Source organism: Onychomys torridus, chromosome 4 (genome assembly GCF_903995425.1).
Source record: "Onychomys torridus chromosome 4, mOncTor1.1, whole genome shotgun sequence".
Classification (NCBI taxonomy): Eukaryota; Metazoa; Chordata; class Mammalia; order Rodentia; family Cricetidae; genus Onychomys; species Onychomys torridus.
Window position 1 is genome coordinate 148029473 of NC_050446.1, and position 24456 is coordinate 148053928.

At 44.9% G+C, this 24456-nt stretch overlaps 1 protein-coding gene across 5 annotated transcripts in view; it reads right to left on the minus strand.

The window, feature by feature from the left end:
* Rin2 (Ras and Rab interactor 2) overlaps positions 1–24456 on the minus strand; it is a 211251-nt gene that overhangs the window by 7492 nt on the left and 179303 nt on the right. For all 5 annotated transcript variants that reach the window (XM_036185195.1, XM_036185194.1, XM_036185193.1 and 2 more), the window contains 4 exons: positions 22104–22195; positions 19334–20482; positions 4961–5266; positions 2617–2748 (listed from right to left, as the gene is read on the minus strand). In XM_036185195.1, coding sequence (XP_036041088.1) covers positions 2617–2748; positions 4961–5266; positions 19334–20482; positions 22104–22195 — 1679 coding nt within the window. The remainder of the gene's footprint in view (positions 1–2616; positions 2749–4960; positions 5267–19333; positions 20483–22103; positions 22196–24456) is intronic.

Consider the following 24456-nt stretch of genomic DNA (forward strand, 5'->3'; position numbering starts at 1 on the left):
CCCCTCAAGGGGATTCCTGCAGGGGAAGACAATCCTGCCCATCTATCACCCACAGTACTTAATGACGTTCTCCTTTAAGAAGACTAGCTTGAAACACGGGGCCTCACACTGAGGCACTGCCAGAAAAGGGGCAGGAAATGGTTGTCTCTGTCCTCAGACCACAAGACGTAAGCATCTGTCTGTCCTAAGTACATACTGTCAGTAAGAGAAGGGTGATTTTCTAAGGGAGACTGCCACACTCTTTTCCCCAAAGCCTCAAGGGGTCTCCTTGCTACCAGAAACCACCAAAATAAACCCCAAACTACAATCATCACATGGTGGGGAAAGGGAAGGCTTGCCACTGGACCTTACAAATGTCTTCTTCGGTGCCTGGACAAAGCCACATTCATTTTCTCTCCTACCCAGTCCCAGGAAAGTGAAAAGACACAGTGGGTATTATGGGCTCATAATAGAGTCTATGAGTCCCTGCCTGGCTGAGAATTTCACTGAGAGGGTATGAACCAGCAGGAGATAAAGACAGGAAGAGCTCATTCATATCTGCCTCTGGTTGGAGACAGGATGGAGGATACTTATCCCAAGTTGGCACTGACCAGAAAGGAACAGGGAGGACATGCCCTGGAGACAAGGGGCAGTAGGTCTTTGGGAGGAAAATCAAGCCTGGCAGATTCATGTTAGAGGACCGAGGACAGTCAAGTACATTCTGGGGATGATAATGCATTTGATTTCCTCCATGGGAGATGACTAGGTGATGAATGCCCTGGGGAATGCCAAGGGCAGGTGGACCTTTGTACTCAAGCCCAGACCGAAACTCAACAGGAACAGGGAAAACACAGCCGCACCCTCAGGGTCTGTCTAGGTGTCCTAGGAAGTTCTGAAAATAATTAACAGCTGGGCACACAGGCCCTGATTTGTCTCCTTGCAGAAGGACCAGCTCACAGGAGAGTCCCAGTTCTTGCTGCCTTTCAAGGTTGTGAGCTACATAGTCAAGCGTCCAAAAGATTTTCATGATTCAACCTCTAACTGATGCAGAAGGAGAAAGAATTTCCTCTGCAAAGACACACGCAGGACAAGACTGAACCTGAGCACCAAGCTCAACAGAAAGCAAAGCAATGCTGTTTGTATGTTTAAAACAATCCTTTTTCTTTTTTAAGGGGTATCTTTTCATTAATTTTAGTGATAACAATAGCAGGTTATTTTTCTAGCAGTATAAGTATTCTTTAATAGAAAGTCAGTAGCTTCCTAAAGAAGCTATATCAAAAAAAAAAAAAAAAAAAAAAAAGAAGCTACGTCTTTTTAAAAAATTGTACCATTCAAAGGGCAGGGGCTATAAATCAGTGGTCGGCTGCTTGCCTTGCATGTATGAGGCCCTAGGGTCAATTCCTAGTACTGAAAAAAACCAAACACATACCAAAAGAAAAAGATAGTCTATTAAATGTTTAATTCTACTAAATTAAATTTCTATTGTCAGGCTTGGTTGCACTTTCTCCTATTTTTCTATAATGAAATACTATTACTACTGTGATTTTAAAAAGTCAGTATAGTACATATTTTGTTTGTTTCAGTGGATTTCATGTTGTCTCAAACTCACTATTTAATCAAGGATAACCTTGAATTTCTGATCCCCTCCCTACAAATGCTAGGATTACAGGCATGCACTAAAATACCCAGACAAGTACATAGTTTTAAATTAAAAAAAAAAAAAATTAGTCCTATGGTGAACCAGTAAGATGTCAAGGACCAACCCCCTCCCCCACCTCCACCCCCAACTGGTGATTTCCAGCCACAGGATTGTATTTGGGGTTATAAAGATGCTTTAAAGCTAGATAGAGGTGGTGGTTGTTCAACAGCCTGTATGTTTGGGATTTTTGTTTTTGTTTTTTGAGACAGGGTTTCTCTGCATAATTTTGGTGCCTGTCCTGGATCTCACTCTGTAGATTAGGCTGGCCTCAAACTCACAGAGATCGACCTGGCTCAGCCTCCCCAGTGCTGGGATTAAAGGCGTGCACCACCACCTCCCGGCTTTCAACAGCCTATATGTACTATCTATTGCTAGACTGTTCTCTGTGCATGTGGTTGTGCATGCATGTGTGTGTGTGTGTGTGTGTGTGTGTGTGTGTGTGTGTGTGTTTGACACCAGAGGACAACCTTGGGTGTTATTTGAGAAAGGATCTCTCATCGGCCCAGAGCTCACTGATTTGTCAAGCTGCCTGGCTAGACAGCCCTAGCACTCCACCCATCTCCAGTGTTACATCTGGGCTTCCCCACTGTTGGGATTGCTGATTTATACCTCCATGTTGAGCTTTTTGACGTGCATGCTGGGAGCTTGAACTCGGGTCCACAAGCACTTCATTGGCTCAGCTATTTTCCCAGCTCTCATTGTGCTTTTTGAGACAGGCCTTTGCTCTGGAGCTCAGGCCTGTCTGGGTCTCATAACCTTGCTGCTTCTACCTCCTAAATGCTGATGACATGTGTGGACCACCATGCCCAGTTTCAAACTGGCTAATTTTACATTCCATGAATCTCATGTCAATTTTAAAATGTGTAAACCTCTGTTAACTGCCCCCCTCCTCAGAAAACCTAGCTGCCTAGTTCCTCTGACACACTAGGGTACATTACCTTCTCCATGCAGCAGTGATGGGTCTAAGAGCTCCATCATGTACTCGATTTCAGTGTCCAATTCAAGCATGTCACACTGAGCTATGACATAGGTCAGCACTGGCAAGAAGTCATCCGCACCATACATCCTCCCTAGGATCAGGAAGAGAGGACAAAGTAGGATATTTTTATCAATGTTTCTTTTTTTTCACATCCTATTTGCTACTATTATTAGCCACCAAGAAGTCATGCTGGGGAAATGTGCTACTTATAAACAGGTGTAGGAGTTTCTACCTACGTGGCCCTAGACTCTTCCTCTACTGTTTACTGAGACCAGCCTTTGCTCACAGTTTCAGAATGAATGCCTATGGGACAATCAACACAGTTCAGATTTTCTTCCCCTTTTAAAGATTTATACTCTAGAACAAAGTGCCTGTGTTTTAAACTTTTAGCAAGGCATGATATAAACCCTTAATAAAATCTTTCCTTGGGATAACTTTTCTAGCTCACTTACTGATCACAAATGTAATGACAGATCAAACTTATACCAGAAAAAATTTTGCTCTCTGCTCAATTTTCATTTAATTTGATTAATTTAAATGTGTGTTGATGTTGATGATAGCGCCTGATTAATAGCAATACATAGTAAACAAACAAACAAACAAAATGGTCCTTATTTCTCATGTTCTTTACAATGGTGGTTCTTTTGTTTATTTGTTTTCGAGACAGGGTTTCTCTGTGTAGTTTTGGTGCCTGTCCTGGATCTCACTCTATAGACCAGGCTGGCCTCAAACTCACAGAGATCCACCTGGCTCTGCCTCCTGAGTGCTGGAATTAAAGGCATATGCCACCACTGCCCAGCTGCAATGGTGGTTCTTAACTGTGGTTACTTTGCTGACCAAGAGAACATGTACAGTATCTGGAAACATTTTTCAGATCACAGCTGGAAGGTGAGAGTGTGAATGGTATCCAGGAGGTTGCTTGGCTTCCCCACAGGAACAGGACAGTCCCCACAATGAAGTTGATCATGACTGAAACGTCACTAGTGTGCCGGTGCTTCAGAACAATGTAATTCTGAGCGGGTATTATTTTGGAAAATTTTATAAATGATCTCATGAACTATAGAGATATGTGCTTCAAATTTCAGAGGCCATGCCTATCCACAGATTGGCAATAGTTTATGGGCTCCAGTGTGTGTATGTGTGTGTGTGTGTGTGTGTGTGTGTGTGTGTGTGTGTGTGTGTGTACATGCACAAGTGTTTGCGTGCATGTAGGAGCCAGAGGCTGACATTAGTTAGGTATCTTCCTCAGTTTCTCTTTTCTGTATTTACTACGGCAGAGTCTCTCCTGAACCTGGAGTTTACCTATTTGGTTATTCTAGCTTTTCACATTACCACGGGGGTCCTGTCTCTGTCTCCTGGTGTGAGACTGTGGCTAGGCCACCACACACATCCATCCAGCATTTCTGTGGATGCTGGGAATCTGAATTCTGGTCCTTGTGCTTTCCTGACAATGCTTTGCCTGTGGAACCATCTCCCTGGTCCCAAGAGCTCAGAGGTTAAGGTCCTCACTCAGCAGTCTGCAGTGCACACACATTCCTATCTAACCCAGCAATGGGTAACAGAGTCCGTGGCTTCTCTACTAAGGCAATTTCTGTCAGGAAAAAGTTGATAATTGTCTGCTGTATTACAGGGAGCTCTCCGAAGGCCAGAACAGGGCGGATTCGGTCATTACCCATGAATCATGGGGTACTTCTGAATCTTTAGGAAAGAGCCTAGAGAAATCTGAGGACTTACTTCCTACTTTGTAATTCTTTGATGAGTTCCAATCGCAATGCTTCAGCCCATATTAAAGAAGTGACTAACGCAGCCTCACTTCTACCAAACACTCCAGATTTCTCATACACATGCTGTAGATTATCAGAACAAACCCTCATGGGCCCACGTGTGGTAGAGGTTCTCACTAATATTCCCATTGCACTTGAGATTCAGATTGAGTTGTCTCACATAATTCTTAGATATGAAGGAGAGGGTCATATGTAAAAACAGATGTGGAAACTGCAGGGCAGAAGATTAAGGTGGCCAAAGTCCCCCAGTAAAGAAACACCTTCACAGAAGGAGGGAAACATAGTCATAAGCACTACATCGCACTAATGCTGTTATTTACGTCAGCGCTGTAGGCAACTCTTACTTTGTTCTTATCCGAGACCACTGGCTGAGATGAGTCTGTTGCATAAGACTCATTTGACAAATTCCACCAGCGGCACTTACATTTCTATAGGCTGGTAGATAAAATTGAGAGATGGAAGAGAGGGGGCACTGGGGCTCGATGGGAAGTCTGGACACAGAGTGACAGGCTGCCTCACCTGAGTTGTTCTCCATGACAGTGTAGATGAGCTTGCAGACCCGAAGCAGAAGCATGACTTTCTTTTCTGGTGAATACATCTTCTGCATGGTCATGAATTTCACTTTGATTTTCTCCAGGTCCACCAAGTCAGGGGTCGGGGCAAAGACCCCCAGCTCCTGTGGGTTCCTCTGCCTCACAAGTTGCAGATTTTCCTTGAGTTGTTTCCATGAGCCATCAGCCGTGTGGAAGTCCTTCAACATGGCCTCCACATGGCCCTTGAGGGGCTTCAAGATGCATTTGTGCATGGCCTTCTCCAACACCACATCTGCCAAAGAAAACGCAGGTTCTGTGACCATTGTCTGAAGAGAGAATTGCAACTGGCACTCTCTCGGGATGCACATCTGTGACTCTATACAGCCTTCAGAGAAGAAGGCAAACATGTATGTCACTAGGATATTTAACACGCAACAGACTACACACAGAACCACCAGGACTCACAGGCCAGGAAAAGTGACCGTTCCCTGATCATACCTTCCTTACACACAATCAATAAAACAAGCAGGTTTATTTTAATCTCCCTACATACAAGTACCTATTTCAGAAGACCTTCTTCTGACCCAGGTGTTCAACTCTCCTTTCCTGTTAATATAGGATTTTCTTCCTTTTTAAAAAATTTGTGTGTGTGTGTATTTGTGTGTGTGAGAGGGAGAGGGTGGATACAAGCTGTGGCAAGAACATGGTGGTCAGAGGACTACTGCAGGTATCCAGTCTCATCTCATACCTTATTTGAGGCAGGGTCTCTTCTTTGTTGTGGTTCACTGCTGTGTACATCAGGCTAGCTGGTTTACAAGCTAAAGGGGTTCTAATACTGAAGGTGTGATCTTGGATTGGATTTGGAACCAAACACCTCATTTCATTTGCAACAGGGGCCATCAGTGGGGCATTAGGTGAGATCTAAATACTGCCTGCAGCTTTGGGAACTGCGTAAACACAGCATCGATATTGTCTTTTCAAGTTTGATAACTATACCATAGTTTGCAACAGATAGCTTTGATTTTAGGAAACACAATGAAAATTGGAGCAAAGGGGCCATAATGGTTCAGAAACAAGGAAGGTGTGTGTGTGTGTGTGTGTGTGTGTGTGTGTGTGTACACAATGAGAAAGAAGAACAAAGGGACTGTGACAAAGGGCTAACACTGGGGAATCTGGGTGGAGGCGGGACGTTTCTTTGTATTATTTGTGCAATTTTCCTGTAAGTCTGATACTATTTCAAAATGAAAAGTTGAAACATTTAAATTTCTATGGAGTTAGGAAAACCTTTACATGTGGGTGTAGTTACTTTTTCCTTCTTTGAATGGTCACCCAGTGGAATAGTTTCCATTGCCAATACTAAAATGGACAGTAATATAAATCTGTGTTTCTAGGCTGAAGAGAATTTGCACAATGATAAATTCTCTGCTTTTTCAGTGCCAACTTTTTTTTATCTCATATGCTGCAGTTCTCATCAATCCCACCTGAGTCGTACTGTGGTGATTAACTGATATATGACACTATGTGGCTCCATTTTGCAAGTGCACGGATCCACTTATTTCTAAGACTGGAAAGAGTTGGGTTCTTTCTCTGGCCTCTGGAATTCTTGATATTGGGTTAGATCATATTGAATTCGGATTACTGTCTATTATTAGAAGTCTGGGGGTGGAGAATAATCTAAGTCAGATGTGCAAATCATGAACAACTTGACTGTCCTCAAAGTCAGAACTGAATCTAGAGGTTAATGCTGATCCCAGAGTGACCAGATTTCCTCAGCCTAGGTTTCCTTTGTTCCTCCACTTCCACACTCTATCTTTTTTTAAAGATCAAAATAGATGCACAAGGGGTTAATGGAAAGAAGAAGAGCAGAACAACACTCTCACTTCACATGAGACATTAAACAGGTCACTTGGTTTGCACTGGTTGTGTTAATAAGCTTTGTGTGACTTCATAGCTTCTTAGACTTCATCCTGCATGATAATTACCATAAAAAATCAATAACAGCAACTGAGTGCTTAGATGAGCTAAGCCCTATGCAAATACTTCACTTAATAATAATCTAATCCTCGCAACAGCTTCTCACTTTTGCATAACATTAATACTATGCATATTTTACAGATGATGAAGCAGAAGTCCATAAATGGCTTGCTTGAGGAGACTCAACTACTTGGAACAAGCACTTAGACAGATTTTCAAGGTAAATCATCTCTATTTTTTCTCTCTCTCGTCTTTTTGGTGTGCTAGGGATCAAACTCAGGGCCTTGAGCATATTAAGCAAGTGTTTTACCACTGAGTGGTACTCTCCTCCAGCCCCTAAGTAAGTGATTTTAAATTTCAAGTCACTTTGTAAGCACTAACCAATTTATTTATCTCATTCAAGAGTTCTGAAAGTGGCATTCACGAATATCACTCACCTGCACCGTGGTAGAACAGGTCTCCAAAGAAATGGATGGGTCATGCCAATCATTAATTAGGAATGCATATAAATGTTTAGAGCAGTGCTTTTCATTATTGCTCCAAATTGGAAAGAGTCCAAAACTTAGTTCAACATAATAGCTGCATGGGATATATTCACACTGTAGTGTACTACAATGGGTCTCAGACAATGGGACACATTCATTCAGTGAGGGAGCACACTGCTCCACATGCAGTATGGGTGAAACTCCAGATGCCACACTGGGTGTAAAAGAGGCATGATGAGCAAATCTCCCACAGCCTTTCATCTCTATAAAGTCTAATATATAGCCTGCCTATGGTGTCAGAACTCAGGGTGGCAGTTGCCCTTGGGAAGGAACCGAGGGTCACAGGGCCACTTTGGTGTATGTGAGAAGGATGAAGAAGTTCTGCTTCTAGATTTAGGTGGTCCTACTTGAGTGCCCATATATTAGACTTAATGCTTAAGACTAGTGCACTTTATGTATGCAAATACCCAAGTGCTGTGGAGTAATCCTTTTGTATACCGTGAAGATGTATTGCTCTCCTTGGTTTAATAAACAGACAGCTGGCCAATAGCTATGCAGGAAGAGGTTAGATGGGAGAGTCAGACTGAGAGAACTCTGGGAAGAAGAGAGGAGTTGCCAGCTAGACGCAGAGGGAACAGGATGTGTGGAAAACGAGGTAACAAGCCATGAGCCATGTAGCAACATGTAAGTTAGTAGAAATGGGTTAATTTTAGTTATAAGAGCTACTTTAAGCTATCAGCAGAGTATAGTTAATAATAAGTCTCTGTGTTGTTATTTGGGAGCTGGCTGGTTGTACAGAAACTCCCGCCAAAACACATGTAGACTGAAGACAATTGAAGAGCAGCATGGGGCTTTTATATGGGACTCTCAGAACAATGTGTAACTTCAGAATGAGCCCAGTCACTTCTGTACCCAAGAGCTACACAAACCATCTCCAAAATGTGCTAGGCTGTTCACAGAGGGTGAGGACAATGGAGGGTTTCATGCCCAGCAAGTTGAGTAGGTTCCCTCTTCCAATCATCTATCTACATGGCCAGGGACCAGTGCTGGCCTTGGTGTGGTGGGACTGTGGGAATCTGTTAGGAGTAACCCATTTTCTTCAAACACAAAAGTAAAAACAATTCCTGGTATTGAAATGGAGGGGAAACTTGAGTCAACCCTCTGATTTCACTTGATTCTAGCTAGTAGCCCAGGCTGTCCTGGGAGTTACTATTTAGAGCAAGCTTGCTCCCAGCTCACAGCAATCTTCCTCCCTCAGCTTCTATGGTTGGCTGACTCTTCATTCGTTTGAGAAGTCACTCAGGCCGAGTGGTGGTGGTGCACACCTTTAATCCCAGCACTCAGGAGGCAGAGCCAGGCAGACCTTTGTGAATTCAAGGGCAGCTTGGTCTACAGAGCGAGCTCCAGGTCAGGCACCAAAACAGAGAAACCCTGTCTCAAAAAAATCCAAAAAAACAAAAAAAAGTCACTCGGATAGAAAGCTTATAAGAGACCAGAGCATCTGCCTAGAGATAGTGTCTTCTTATAAATAAATAAATAAATAAATAAATAAATAAATAAATAAATAAATAAATGAATGAATGAATGAATAAATAAATAAAGAAAAAAAGAAAGAAAGAAAGAAAGAAAGAAAGAAAGAAAGAAAGAAAGAAAGACACAGAATAGAGGTCAGTATGATGGAGGAAATGGTGGCTCTTAGAGGACTTGGAGAAAATTCTCTAACAATTAATAAAACGATCATATTAAAAAAGAAGTCACTCAGCTATGTAGTAGAGAAACAGGCCTCTGCTAGCTTCATAGTGGATAACATGATGAAGTGCGGTCACTTGGGTGCAACGTTTGACCTTGTTTTCAGGAATCTGAAATTTGTCTAGGAATTTGTCCAAATTGTGTCTTGCTCAAATTGGTTGAAACCAGTGACTCATTACCTGGGCACGCCAGGTGTTTATGATGACCATTCGCTCTGAGCACAGCTGCTGTTTTCTGTGTAGGTGACCAATGACTTCCCTTTCCTTGTCTGTAAACACCTCTCCCAACAGCTCAGAGCACCCTGTTCATATGTACCCCCAAGCCCTTCCTATCCTCACAAAGGTGAGTTTGAGACTTGGGACTTTCCATCTCCTCATATTTGGCAACCCAGTGAGTAAGCTCTTGTGCCAAGCATAGTGGCATCAGGCACACATGTGGTGTGCAGAACAGGTGAAGTTCGGTGACAGTGCTAGGTAGTTTTTCCAAATTGGTTTTTGTTTGTTTGTTTGTTTGTTTATGCTTTTTTAAAGACCACACTTTAAAACTAGGACTGGTCTCTTCGGTTTGTTTTCTGGACTGTACTCTTACTGACCACCCCTATTAAATCCTCAAGGGCCGGGCGGTGGTGGCGCAGGCCTTTAATCCCAGCACTCAGGAGGCAGAGGCAGGAGGATCTCTGTGAGTTTGAGGCCAGCCTGGTCTACAGAGCGAGATCCGGAAAGGGGCAAAACTACACAGAGAAACCCTGTCTTGAGAAAACCCCCCAAAAAAATCCTCAATAAAGAATGGGGGGCAGGTTTAAAATAAAAAGAAGCACCAGTGACCCTACTGAGTGACCCCCATTGCTTCTTTCCAACAAAAATCTCAAGCTTCTGCTCTTAAGCAAGAGAGAAAAATTGAAGAACATAAGAAATGGGGCCTTTCAGAATGAGGGCTAGCTCAGATCAAAACCAAAACCAAATGGCAGCAGTGCACACACTTCTGGAAGATTCCCAATTTTGCTCCTTTCTGCTGCTTTCCATCATATCGGGTTGCTTTAACTCCAACACAAAAAACCCAAACCTTTTTTTTTTTTTTTTTTTTGCTTTTCAAGACAGGATTTCTCTGTGTAGCTTTATGCCTTTTCCTGGACCTCACTCTGTAGCCCAGGCTGGCCTCGAACTCACAGAGATCTGCCTGGCCCTGCCTCCCGAGTGCTGGGATAAAAGGTGTGCGCCACCACCACCCGGCAAGAAACCCAAATCTTTTCAACTAAGAATAGCAACACTATCCTAGACATCTTGGGTGTACCAACTCTTCAAATCCTTAAACAAACCCCATACAAGGAGGACTATGATACAATCAGTTCACACAGGCAGAAATCCGTGCCATGCAGCAAGCAGGAGGGGAGCCAGGATGCCAACCCTGAACACCTGCTTCAGGGCTTCTAGCTAGGAAGTCAGCTGCACTCTGTCAACAGAGAGCACATGCCATGGAAGAGTGCAAATACCCCTGCATGGACAGGTGGCTGCTCTTCCTGATGCTCATTACATTTCCCTTTTGTTTTTCCAGAAACAAGAAAATACTAGCCGGGCAGTGGTGGTGCATGCCTTTAATCCCAGCACTTGGGAGGCAGAGGCAGGCCTGGTCTACAGAGCGAGATCCAGGACAGGTGCAAAGCTACACAGGGAAACCCTGTCTCGAAAAACCAAAAAAAAAAAAAAAAAAAAAAAAGAAAGAAAGAAAATACTAGAATAGCCAGGCTTGGTGGTACATGCCTTTAATCCCAGCACTTGGGAGGCAAAGACTGGTGGATTTCTGTGACTCTGAGGCTAGTCTGGTCTACATAGAGAGTTTCAGGACAGTCAGGGGTAGAGAAATCCTGGGCCTTCCACTGTTCAAAATGTTGGCAATGAGTTTACACTTCTTTTTTTCATGCACTAACATACATGTGCATACATGTTATCAGCAGCCAAGCTGAGACCTCATATTCAGTGGTCCAGCCTCAGCCCTTCCTGTGACACATCACAGCAGAGATGTTTTTCTCAGCAGAGTGGGTAGCTGAGGGAAGCAGGATGCTGTTTAGAGAGGGTACCAGAGTCAGACATAAAGTATAAATGACCACTTTTTAAATGTGGGGTGGCCTTCCCCGGCCTCAGTTCCCTTATCTGTTAGAGCTGCCTCCAGCTTCACACTGGGACTGCCAAGAGGCCTTGGAGGTCTCTTGCTCTGAGTACCCAGTGGGCACCTGACACCTACTAAGAATGCTGAAGCTACTGCTTCCCTCCTCAAAACCAACGATGGTGCCTCTGAAAAGAGAGCCCAGGTTTAACGATTCAGGTCAGGGTTTTTGTTTTGCTTTTTAGTATTAATTGTGGGTAGATTAAGAGCCCTCTGGTTTCCAGAGTCACCTTTCCTGGCTTGGGTACTCACATCTGCTAGCTCCTTCCCTTTGGTTCAAAGATTGAGGATCCAAGGCTTTTTAGCCATGCGTCAGTTCCTCTAGAGTTTCAACACAGCCTCATTCTATTCCTGTCTAACAGCCCGGAAAGCACAGAGAGCTGGATATCTTGAGTGGTCCTGTAGCCATCACAGCAGGGGAACTACAAGAGGGAAAAAGCCCCAGCCCTACTTCAGATGAGAAAACATGGTGTAGGCAGAGGCTAGGAGAATACCCAATCCTCCTGTTGAGTGTCGCATGAAGGCGGGTTCAAGCCATCCTTAGTGGAGGTTTTGGTCTGGTGACTGGAGAAAACCAGATTACATCGCTGGGCCTACTTTATTCTGTCTACTCTAGGACCTGACAGGACCTCTCCCTATGCTTCTGTGCCTTCTCACAAGCTCCTCCTGGGTCTGCTCTACTTTTTCTAACATGATTCCAATGAAGCTTTCCATTGGCCCACCTCTCAATGCCTCCCCTGTATGAACCTCACACCCTTGTGTTCTTTGTTGCCACTGCCAAAACATTGGGCACATTAGATATTTTTCCTTGACAGGAAGTCTTCTGAAAAAAAATCTCACCTTGGGGAGGTCACTGGAACTAACCCAGACTCCAGCAGAGATCTTCCAGGTAGCACATATCCCAAGCATCAAACAGAAAATCCTTCCTTTGGGTACCAGCATGAAGATGATGTGTTTCCTTACTTGTGCAGATCACAGACACCTAACTAGTGATGACTTCATTGTCAGGTGTGGGATTGTCTCCCCTGAAGCTCCATTGGGATGGCTTGTAACATACATTTGCTGGGGACATGTCACTCACATATACTTCGGCTCATCAACAATAATGCTTTATCATTTTAAGAAAGGTATTACCAGTCCAATATACCAGTATCAATATACAGATGGCAAGCACTGGCATTGTGATTCACTTACATTTCTTATTTTTAATTATGTATATGCATATATATCTGAGTATGGGTATATGCACATGAATGTGGGTGCCCAAGGAGCCCAGAAGACAGCATCAGATCCCTTGGACTGGAGTTACAGGAGGTTGTGAACAATCCAAGATGGGTTCTGGGAACTGAACTTGGGTCCACTGAAGGAGCAATGCATGCTTTTAACCACTCTCTCTAGCCTCTCACTTTCGGTTTCGCTCATTTTGGTGAGTTTCAGGGAAGGCCATCATGAAAACATATGGGCTTTATTCATGCATTGTCTTACACAAGGAATCTCTACAGCTGATTCAGTGCCTTCCAGTAAAAGACCAGTTGGTTTTTGTTTGTTTGTTTTGTTTTGTTTTGTTTTGTTTTTTTTTAAAGACAGGGAAGAAGAGGAAGTGAGCCTGGCCTTTGTTCAGACATTGAGCTTGTGAACCTGGGCTGAAGGTCGGACCTACAGACCACTAAAGGCTCAGCCTGTATACTATCCACTTAGCCTAGACAGTCACTGGAATTCCTTCTGGGAATAGTGTAGTAGGAAAGCAAACTAATTCTTCTGTGGTGGCCCACAGAGGCTATCTAGTAAGCCTTTACTCAGGGTCAGAGAATCTGAGCTTGCTTTACCCAGCAGGGCTGTATAAGGAGATTACTTGGCCATGGGCATGTTTATCAGGTGTTTGGAAGCATCTACCCTTGGCTGTGTGGTGTGCTTTGGTCTTGCAAGGGGGAGGTCTTTTGCCTCTCCCCTTCGCATATTATAAAAAGCCCTTTTGAATTGACCTCTGGGTGGCTGGGTATTGACCCAGGGCCCTCCCAAAGCTATTCTGTGTCTCCGTCTTTCTGTTCATCATTCTGGTCTATCTTTCAACCTAATTTCCTCATTCCTCTCTCTTCCACCCAAGAACCCTTGGAGCTGGACTCCTGTAGACTCCCACATTCTTCTAGTCAATCATTGTGAACCTTGGGGCCCCAGGAGTCACTCTTCAGTTTAGGCGTAAACTCTCTTTCCCCTGGTATTTTCTGCCTAAGACATGGACTTGTCTAGCACAGCAAAGACATGCCTTGTTTGTAATGCCATCCTCACTTTCAACCTCTGAATAAGGGCTTTGGGAATGGTAGGACTGGCGGCTCCTTGGGTGGAATATCATGGAGTCAGTGACTCAGAGGTTCTCAGCTGCAGGGTGGTGAACCTTCTTGTGGCTGATATAACACAACTGACCCAATTTTGATATTCTGAAGTAAGAATGAAGCCAGACTTGGAGGTGGATGCCTGTAATCCCAGCTACTTGGGAGGTTGAGACAAGAGGGTCATAAGTCAAGGCCAACCTGGACAACTTACTAATGCCTTGTCTCGAAACAGAAAGAAAAATGAAGGCTAAGGGTATAGTTCATGCTTGCCTACTATGTGCCAGGCTCTAGGTTCAATCCTCAGTACCAAGAGGGGGAAATAAAAATTATTTAACATTTAAATTAATTTCCAACAATACTATAGGCATTATTTTCACATTCAAGAAGTGACCACTCTTTCTCTCATCATCTGCTCTTTAACTCTACTGGGAGACCTGACCTTTTGGGTGGCAGAGTCACATGACCTAGATTAGAAGTCAAAAGACGCAGGTTTCAATCTCAGATTGGCACCAGCATCTCTCTGGCCACATGCCTCAGAATGGCTTTTCAAAGAGCCATTAATTAAGGACTTAAATCACATTGTGGATTTAATATAAATGCTATCAGACACTGGAGCTTGAGCCCAACTTAGACACTCACTAAAAACAACCCTTAGTCTGCAGCACTTGAGAAGCAGAGGCCACAAGTTTGAGGCCAGCCTCCTCTACACAGTGAGCTCCAGCCTGGTCTACATACCAAGTTCCAGGCCAATGGAGATCAGTACCCACCCACACCCCTCCATGCCCAAAAAAAGCCCAAACAACAACAACAAAAAGAACCTCTATATAAAACAAAACAAACACCCATTAAAAACAAAAGAAAACTCAACAAGTTCACTCAAAAACAAAAATAAAACAACCCCCAGGCCCCAAAACCTTCATGGTAACCTGAACCAAAGTAGCAGTGATTGTTTAACTTGGATAAATTACATGTGGCCTTACCTTTTTTAAAGGTAGGGTTTCTCACTATGTTGCTTCAGACTCCTGGGCTCAAGTAATCCTCAACCTCTTGACTAGCTGGGACTGTAGTCACTCACTCCTGCACCAGGCTCCCAATGTCCTCTTTTTTTTTTTTTTTTATAAGTGCTTTATTCTGTGGTATTCAACCACATTTTAGTACCATTTTTTCCAGTAAAACAAACAAGAAACAACAAAGACTAAAAAAAACAAAACAAAACAAAACAAAACAAAAAACAAACAAACAAACAAACAAAACAAAAAAAACTTGAGTACATAAATTAATATGCTCTTTGACAAATGTGGGAATTGAATTTAAGGATGCTTCTTCAAAGAATTAAAATGCTCTTGGGAAGAAATCATGTTTTGGTTTATAGCAATTACAGAAAAAATAATAATATTGTCTTATTTTTCACTACTAATTGTTAGGAATGTGGAACTGGGTGCTTTGCCACTGTTAGTCATCCGTGGTGAACAGTTTATATGAATTAGAGACTCTAAGGGCTGCTACCATTTTCAGAGTGAGAGAATTTTTGCTTTTTTCAAAGCAAGACTTGAAGACAGGAGGATCTCCTAAGGCTGATATCAAATCAAAGAGGAAAAAGTGTTCTACTAAAATTAAAACATCCAATACTGAAACAAGTTTGGCAAAATGGAGATTTTTATTTTTTAAACAAGAAAATGGACTCTATCTCATTGGCTGTCAGAGACCAAAGCAAGGAGGCTAACAAGGAATGAATGTTGGGATTAAAGTATTGTCATGGGCTGGAGAGATGGCTCAGAGGTTAAGAGCACTGGCTGCTCTTCCAGAGGTCGTGAGTTCAATTCCCAGCTACCACATGGTGGCTCACAACCATCTGTAATGAGATCTGGTGCCCTCTTCTGGTGTGCAGGCATAATGGAGGAAGAATACATTAAAAAAAAAATCTTAAAAAAAAAAAAGAGAAAAACTGAAAAAAAAAAGATTTAAAAAGAAAATAAAGTATTGTCACATCCATCTGTCCTGGTACTTCATTATCATGGGATACAATTATGAGTCTAATTCACTCTACCACTGACTATAGAGCTTTGTGGAAAGCCTTCAAGTGTGTCCTGTTCTGTTCTAACACTGCCTTGTTCTTCACCTTGGAGAGGTGAAGGTGAGTGACAGTTGTCCAGCAAGGAAGCCCATTGGTGGGCCTGGAATGAAGGGGGAGAGGTTCACACGGAACTGGCCCATGTGGCACCCTCACTGACTTCATTGTTCAACAGACTGGCCAAGCTGATGCTAGGCAACTCCATGTATTCAAGAACCTCTAAATGGCAGGACTTTGGGATGGAAGTTCTCCAGAGGGACAGTCTTAATAGAATGAAAATGCCCCATGGCAGGACATGACCATCAACAGTGGCAGCTTTTTATTTTGAGACTGACTCACCACATACAATTTACACTTGACTTGAAAGCACTAGAAAGAAGAGCAGAGTCAGCACATGAACAAGAACTCTTCTCCCAAGCCAACTTCTTTGCTCTGTGTATCTTAAGATCCTTGGAAGACAATGGCAGCACCATCTGCATGTAGTGAAGATATCCTTGTGGGACTGTTCATGAGGTCACTTTTACCTGTGAATGACCTCTCTAATTCTACTGGGGTTAACTCATGAAATGTCTCCTCCCACTTCCATGGCTTCAGAATGGATGTTCTGTAAGTATGGGATTTAATTCAACTTCCTGTCTCCTAACTTCAGTCCTCCAGAGGGAAAGACTGGATGAAATTCTTTTCAAGCAGAGAAACCCAAATGGCATTCTTGAAAGGCCTTCCCAGCACTCACAGACACCTGTTCAGAACAAACTGGAGGCTTGGGATTCTGTAGATAGCACTGAAGTGTGAGTGCTTCAGAGCAGTGAAGATTCTAGTATTCCTTTCAGGAAGGTAGATGTGGGAATGAGCACACATACAATAGAGATCATTGGGCTGCATGCCACTCCCCTACAGGCTTGGGCTCACCCTCTGCCCATAGCTCTACACAACTTGGCTTCTCTCTGAACTGGCAAATGATGGATAATATATGCAGAAATATACTAGTTCTGGAGTTATGAGTCTCAAAAGTGTCACTGTACTATCAAGTCCTCAGTAAGCCACCCAGCCATTCATATAGTGAAATGTGAAACACTGACAACTGGGTTAAATCAATGTTCTCACCAGAGGCCTAATTTAGTCACTTCCACATCGAAGGGGACTGGCTTTCTAATAACTCGATCGCTTCTTCCCCTTGACGCAGTTTCGCAGGCTGACCTCTGCTACAGTAGCCTTCTCCTTACTTTCAAAAGTCTGGCGCTTTTCAATGTCCTTTCAAAACACTATGTTTTTCATTCATGAAGCAACAGGAAAAGCTGCCTGCCTTCAGGCAAATGCTAAAAACCAAACCAAACCAAACCAAAACAAAAAAAAAACCCCAAAAACCAACCAAACAACAAAAAACAACACCCCCAAACCAGGCTGGGCATGGCAGCATACTGCTGTAGTCCCAGATATTCCTGAAACTGAGTAGAAGGACTGCTGGAAGCCAGACTATACAAACAGGCTAAGCAGTCTAGCTAGATAGACTTCTGACTTAAATAAACAAAACCAAGCAACCAACCAGCCAACCTACCCACCAAACAGCAAAACCAACACAAAGCAAGATGGTATTTCTATGGGTCTTAACCATAGCAAATGGCCAGCAAAGTGTCACAGCTCCCCAATGACAAAACAGAAATATAAGCAGTAGCTGAGGGTTAGGCTGGCACAACAAGGGCTTGCCACACACAATGGCTCATGCCTAAACAATCCCAGCACTTGGAAGGCTGAGGCAGGAGAACTGAGAGGGTTCAAGGCTGCTCTGTGCCACACAGTACAGCTTCATATCAGTTCCAGTTCTGAACTTGCCAGCTACCAGGGGTGTGGGCTGACATATCACCTGCCTTCCTCCATCCCTCGAGGGATAGGATATATTTTGACTGGGGTGTATGTGGAGAGGGAGTGGGGAGCACCCACTGAAGGAGCTTGTTCAGGCTGCCCAGCTTGTCTGGGAGGTTCTAGAGATATGGGCTTCTCTTCTCATTAGGGACTTTACTTTTAAAATAAGAATTGCAATTTTCAGGATGCTTTTGGAGAGGATGAGCTTTGAGCTCTAAAGACACACACACACACACACACACACACACACACACACACACACACACACACACCTCTGACAGGTAAGACCTTCTTTCTTGTATTGGTGTTAAGACGTCAGCAGGGAAGCCTAGGCGGAGGCCCTGTTCCCCAAGGAGCTCCTGCCCTATGGGCTGGCTGGTGCTGTCTGCCAACGTGGCTGACCCCTGCCACCAGCCTCTGGGCTTCCCCTCGTTCTGGGAGGAAGTGTGTCTCATTCAGGTAGCGCTCTCTGTGACTATGAATTGGGAGCTGCTCTTTGGGAGAGGGAAGACTCGAGGGCTGCAGGGGGAAAAGGCAGCTTCTGTGGACATTTTGCAATCTGAGTAAGTCTCCTGAAGCGCTTTCAATTCTGAGACACACCACGAAGACACATTCCTTTCAACTAGCACCCCAGCTCCTCTAACCACGCCCAAACAACCCTGGGCTAGGTCAGAGCACCTCCAGAAAACAAACAGGGCTTTGAGTCTTTTGTGACCAAATAAAAGAGCTGCTCAAAGTAGACAGAGAGAGAGAGAGAGAGAGAGAGAGAGAGAGAGAGAGAGAGAGGCACATGCTCTACCACACACTGTTTACTACTTTCAACAAACACACCCAATCAGAAAGAAGAAATCTGAGTTTGGCTAAACCATGGAAATGTTTGCAAACGCTTGGTTGGCTGTTGCTACCCGCTGAGAAGCTTCTGAAATTAACCTTTTAGAGTCAACCTTCTGAAATTAACACAAAACAAAACAACAATAAAATAAAATAAAATAAACTTGGATACTCTCACCCTGGGGAAAAAAAAAACTGCTTGCCAAATTCAACTTTGCCTTGGCAAGCTGCTTACCAAAGTAACTATTAACAATTCAGCCCTTCTGTGAGGTCACAGAGAAAGCATTTCCCCTTGACTCTGGACAGAATGCCTTTCATGTGATCTCCAAAGTATGTCCCTTATTGTTAAGGAACACCTAATAAACTTGTCTTTCCCATTTCTTGTTTATTCCCACACTGTGCCCGATACGGACTCTGTAGGGTGAAAGCCAGCAGTGAGGTTACTCTTGAGGAAGGACAAGGTCCCAGGGTCCCAAGTATTGGTGTGTGCTCTGATTTCTGGTCTGGGGCTTGTACACAGGTGTGCTCTTCCCACCCAGTCTTCATGCCCCTAACACATGCTACAAAACAAAACACCCACAGCCTCTCAAAAGACAGCAAAAAATACTGTCTACGATCCTGCGGCTTACAGAGAGATGCACACTCAGAAAATGCTCAACAGATGTGTCACACACACAGAGGATGAGAGCAGGCAGCAGCTGGGACCCTGCAAAGTGGTACAAACACTTGCGGCTTGATGAGTAGCATCTGCCTTAAAAGGGAGATCTTTCCATTTACATCAGGTGGGAGGTTGTGTCATTTGTAACTCCAGAGTAAACTTTAAAACATCTAACAGGATGAACCATCTGACAAGGGTTACAGCAGATCTTACACTTGAGGGTGGGGAGAACGGCACTTACCAATTTGGTCTTCTGGGATCAGCGACTCAATAGGGGGGTCCAGTTCGGAGCTCTGAGACAAATAGTTCTTGACCTGGGTCATAAACTGTCGGATGGTCTGCAGCATGTCAGTGCTGGACACATGGCATTCCTTGTTCTCCTTCAGAAAGCTCACGTAGTCCTGCACCAGGCACCCGAAATAGGTGCATTTGTCCCGGGACAGCTCAGCGATCCTACGGACCATCCGCTTCTCAGGGGTCATAAAGGAGCTGAACACCCCGCTCATCTTTCGCAACTGGGACTTGACGAGCTTGGGCAGCACAAAAGAGCTGTTCCTCTTCTTTTTGGACTTGATGGGAGGTGCCATGGTCTCCTGGTCACTCTCCCCTTCGTAGTCCTCCAGACTGCTGGTGGTGTCAGCCTCGTAGCCATACAGGGGCATGCTCCGGTCGAACTCCAGCGAGTCGGAGGAAGAAGTGGAAAGGCTCATGTCGCTCAGCCTCTGCCTGCCTCCATGGCACGGTGGTGGCTGTGATTCAGAGCCGGGCGGCGGCGCCCTTGTGCAATCCCCGGGGGCGTCCCTAGGCGGGGCTCCACCTGCGTGCCCAGCTGTGCCCAGCTCCGGCTCCGGCTCTGGCTCCGGGCTCCGGCTGGGCCGGCAGCCGGTCAAGGTCTTAGTACTGCCTTCCGCTTCCAAAAAAGAAGCCTGCTTCTTCAACCGGGGTGGAGGGATGGGAGTTGGTTTTGTTCCAAGCAGAGCTACGTTCCCATGTTTGCTATGGTTGACTGTTTCTGGCATGCTTGTCTGGGGTTCAGTCCTGGATAGCCCAGGGCTTGTGTGCAGACTATTAATAGCGGGTGGCGGGGGCCTGGGTGGGGGGGACCGAGGCCTCTCCGTGCCATTCGCGTTGGGAGTCCTTGTGCTCGGCCGCTTTGGGCCTGTGCTAAGGTCCTGGCTGTGCACTTTCAAGAAAAGGGGATTAATAAAACACAAGGCTCCGTTGGTCTGGCTGCACTCCAGCTCCGAAGGCGTCCTGGTTTTTATAGAATGCACTCCATTTATAAGGCAGAGCTGACGCAAGGAGGCAGGACAGATGCCGGCTGAGGAGAGAGGCCTATGGGGAGGTGGGGAGTTTGGGGGTTTGTTGTCAGCTGAGGAGCTCCAAAAATCTGAAAGTCATTATCAGTGAAGACAAGAATGTAAATATAGTGTACTTGGGCCATTCCTTTACAAGTAACACACACACACACACACACACACACACACACACACACACACACGAGTCTGTAGGGCAACAGAGGCTTAACTTGGGGTTTGCTTTTTTCCCTTTGACACTCCCCCGCCCCCAAACACCCCCTTTCACTACGTTCCCTTACTGGAAAGGGCAGAAAGGCAGACAGGCCCAGATATAGGCTCACAGGAAAACTCCAGGGCCCTCTCACCTTCAAAGCCTTTGAGAAAGGTTGGCTGAGCCAACAGACAGCTCCAGCCCAGCCCTTCACACAGGTAAGGGCAAGGAGAATTGGAATGGACCCAGGTTAAGCTCGTAAAGGGCACAGGGCTACTGAGCTTGCTTTTCAAAATCTCACTCAGCCCAGAGAGCAACACCACCCTTTCCAATCAACTCCTCCCGGGTGCCCTCTAAGGGGGCGGCTGCCAGCCAAGGAATTCATCTGGCCTCCAAGTTCCCCTTTATGAGGTAGGACCAGCAGCTGGGCCTGGGGGATGTTACACAATCTACTTGAGGTTTTACACACTCAGCATTAAAACCTAACAGAGGAAAACTGCATTCAAGGGTCCCATCCCTACAGGGGTGGGATGGGGTAGGGGTGCACTGTGTGTGTGTGTGTGTGTGTGTGTGTGTGTGTGTGTGAGAGAGAGAGAGAGAGAGAGAGAGAGAGAGAGAGACAGAGACAGAGACAGAGACAGAGAGTGAGTTTGCTAGGTTCTAGACACCTAAGTATGAGGTTTAAAAAAATCTCAAATTTCCATTCAAAGAGTGTGGTCTGACTGTCAACCTATCCAAAGACCAAAGTCTTAAAATCTTAAAGAAATTCCCTTTTCCATCTAGGAGGAAAATATTTAACTGAAGTTGAACCCATACTGATTTTGCCTGAGCACTGGGATAAAGTCAAAGCAGGTGAATTGAGTATATTGGTTCATTGTCAGCCACACTCTGGCAGGATTGTGGGGCTTTGAGGGAAATCAGCAACTAGGCAGACTGTGGAAGTAAGTGCCAGCTGCCAGAGTGAGGATCTTTGGTGGGATGAGGGACATAGCCCACAGCAGCAGGGTGGGAGCTGAGTAAGAGGGAAGAGAGACAGATGTCAATGAGATGACATCATCACTCCTCCAGCACCAGAGTGTCACCAGTGTTTATGTGCCACTCAAGATAAATGCCATGTATGTGAATGCTGAGGTGCACCACACTGGACCCCTCTTTCTGTTAGTGCCGCCATTCCCCAGAAGATGGCACAGAAAGACAAGACCCTGGCAGGTCTCTGCTTGCCTGTCTACATCTGGAGAGCCTTAATAGTTTGAAGGGACAAGCTAGGAGATTTCTGGGTTACCCAGGCACACTTAGCCCCAGTACTTGAGAGTGGGATGAACATTTGATCCCAGAAAGTGTGATTCAGGGACCTCAGGGTTCTGAGAGCTACATTTTGCCATGGAAGTGGGATTCTTTTCAATTACAAGTGAGTTTGATGTAGCAATGGAGCCTTGGGCAGCGCCCCCAGGGATACTACTCTGGATTCCCTTTAGATGGACCCAGGCAGGGTACCCACTCACTTAGTCCCAGCTGGGCTAGTTCTTCAAGCTGAGACTCCGTCTTGGCTGTTGAAATAGCATAAGGCAACTTCAAGGTGAATGGTAGAACATCCCTAATATAAACAAAAAAGAAAGAGAACGTTTGTAATTTTATGGCTGGTGACTCTCTCATGCAATCATTTCCATTCTAGAGATGTTTCATGTTAAACTGTCTACAACATCACAAGTTGACACCGTACCACATCCAATCAGAGCTTCTCTCTTTTGGCAACTCTCAAGGGAATTTATAACATTGGGGACAAAGCCAAGACACAATGCTGCCCAACTGAATCTGTGCCAAGGGTCAAGGTTCCCTGCTGAGTAGCATTGAGTGTGTAAAGTTCATATCAGGATGTCTGACTATGCTGGAAGATCCATCACCCCTCTAAAGCAGCAGATCCCACTTAGCTAGATGCCCATCTTAATGTCGGGCTCTCACTCTCTAGACAGGAATGTTCAGTCCTTAACCCCCACTATTGTACAAACAGCAGTGCTCAGCAAATATCTGCTGGTCTCAAATACAGTTTCATTGTGCCATTTTCCAAGTGGAGATCACTCATGTGGCCCCTGTGTTTTGGGACTGGTATACCTAACATGGATGTACACAGAGATCCCTGGAGATCTCATATTACACACTGCATACTTAGATTCGGGAGGTCTAGATGGAACTCTTAGGCCATGAATGCCACTTGCCACTGGAACAATCTCTGAAGGCAAGTTTCAGGCGCCTCATGCCAGTAACTGCTAAACACCATGTGCTGATAAGCCATATGCAGAGGGGTCCCACAGAGCAACAAGCCTACTAGGAAAGCGCCAAGCTGACACCAGGATCCAGCATAAACAGGGCATAAAGTCTTCTGGGGCAAATGCATGGGCCATGGTGTGTTTCTTAGGAAGGGTAGAGGCAGTGGTTCATTTTCATATGCAAGGCTGAGAACCAAACTGTAAAAACTCGGAACATTAGCCCAGGGTTCAGCATAAACTACTGCCCAGGAGAAAGTCATATTCAATGACAATGGTGACCTGAACAAAAAGGTGTAGTCTTTTTTTTTTTTTTTTGGTATTGGTTTTGGCCTTAGGGGGAAAATAATTATCCACTCCTTCCCTCCACAAATGTTTACTATCATCTGCAATAAACAGACATTGTTCTGGGCCAGGAACAAAACCTGAGTTCCTGCAGAAAAGAGCACCATGCCAATGAACATCAACAGGATATAAACAAGTAAGCCATGGATAGAATTTATGGGAAGGGTCACAAGTCATGGAGAAACATGTGTGAGGAGGAAATAAAGACTCTTTGAAGTCCACAGGTGTGGCAGTCCACACCTATAATCTTGGCACTGTCCCTGATAGGGAGGCTTTAGAAGTTCCAGGCCAGCTGGGGCTACACAGCAAATACCAGAACAGCCAGCCTCAAAAATAAAATAATCAATAAAATATAAGAGGGCCAGCAGTGAGTCAGCTCAGTGAATAAAGGTGCTTGTCATGTGAACCTGGCCACTGGAGCTTGATCCCTGGAGCCCATGGAAAGGTGAAGAGGGACCTGACTCCAAAGGTTGTCCTCTGGCATGCACATGCACACTATGGCACCAGCACGCCCCGGTCACAGAACACACACACACACACACACACACACACACACACACACACACACATACACACATACACACACACATGCATGCACTCGAACTTGCATATACACACACTCATAAAAAAATTTTTTTAAGCCAAACAAAGAGTATCTGAAGGTGATTTTGGCCTAGGCCAGGATTCCTAGATAGTTATCCAGATATAACTATGGTCTTGGGGCTCAGGAAATGGCTCAGTAGTTAAAGCACCTGCCTCACAATCCTGAGGAACCTCAGAACCCATGTACATGCCAGGTGGATGAGGTGACCCCTGTAATACCAGCCTCATAAGGTAGAGGTAAGGGACTGCTAGAGCAAGCTGACTAGAGAGTAGTCATGTTGGTGAGCTCTGGGTTTGACTGAGAGACCCTGCCTCAGTGAATAGGTGGAAGTGCACCCCCCACCCCCACCCCCCACACACATGAAAATAGAAAAAGATATATCCAGCGAGTAAGCCACACAGGGAAGACAATTCCAAGGTGTGGGAGCGGTATGTGAAAAGGGCCTGGGATGGGGAGGGTCTGGCACATGTGAAGAACAGAAAGTGGGTCACTGTGGCTAGGGTGGAGTTGGTGAGAGGCAGATGTGGAAGCTTCTGCCTGTATTTTGTCATCAAAAAATGTCTTGAAAATCATATACCAAATTATCCTGTTGTTTATGGTAAGACTGGACAACATTCTGGAATGAACTAGATCAAATCTGGATGA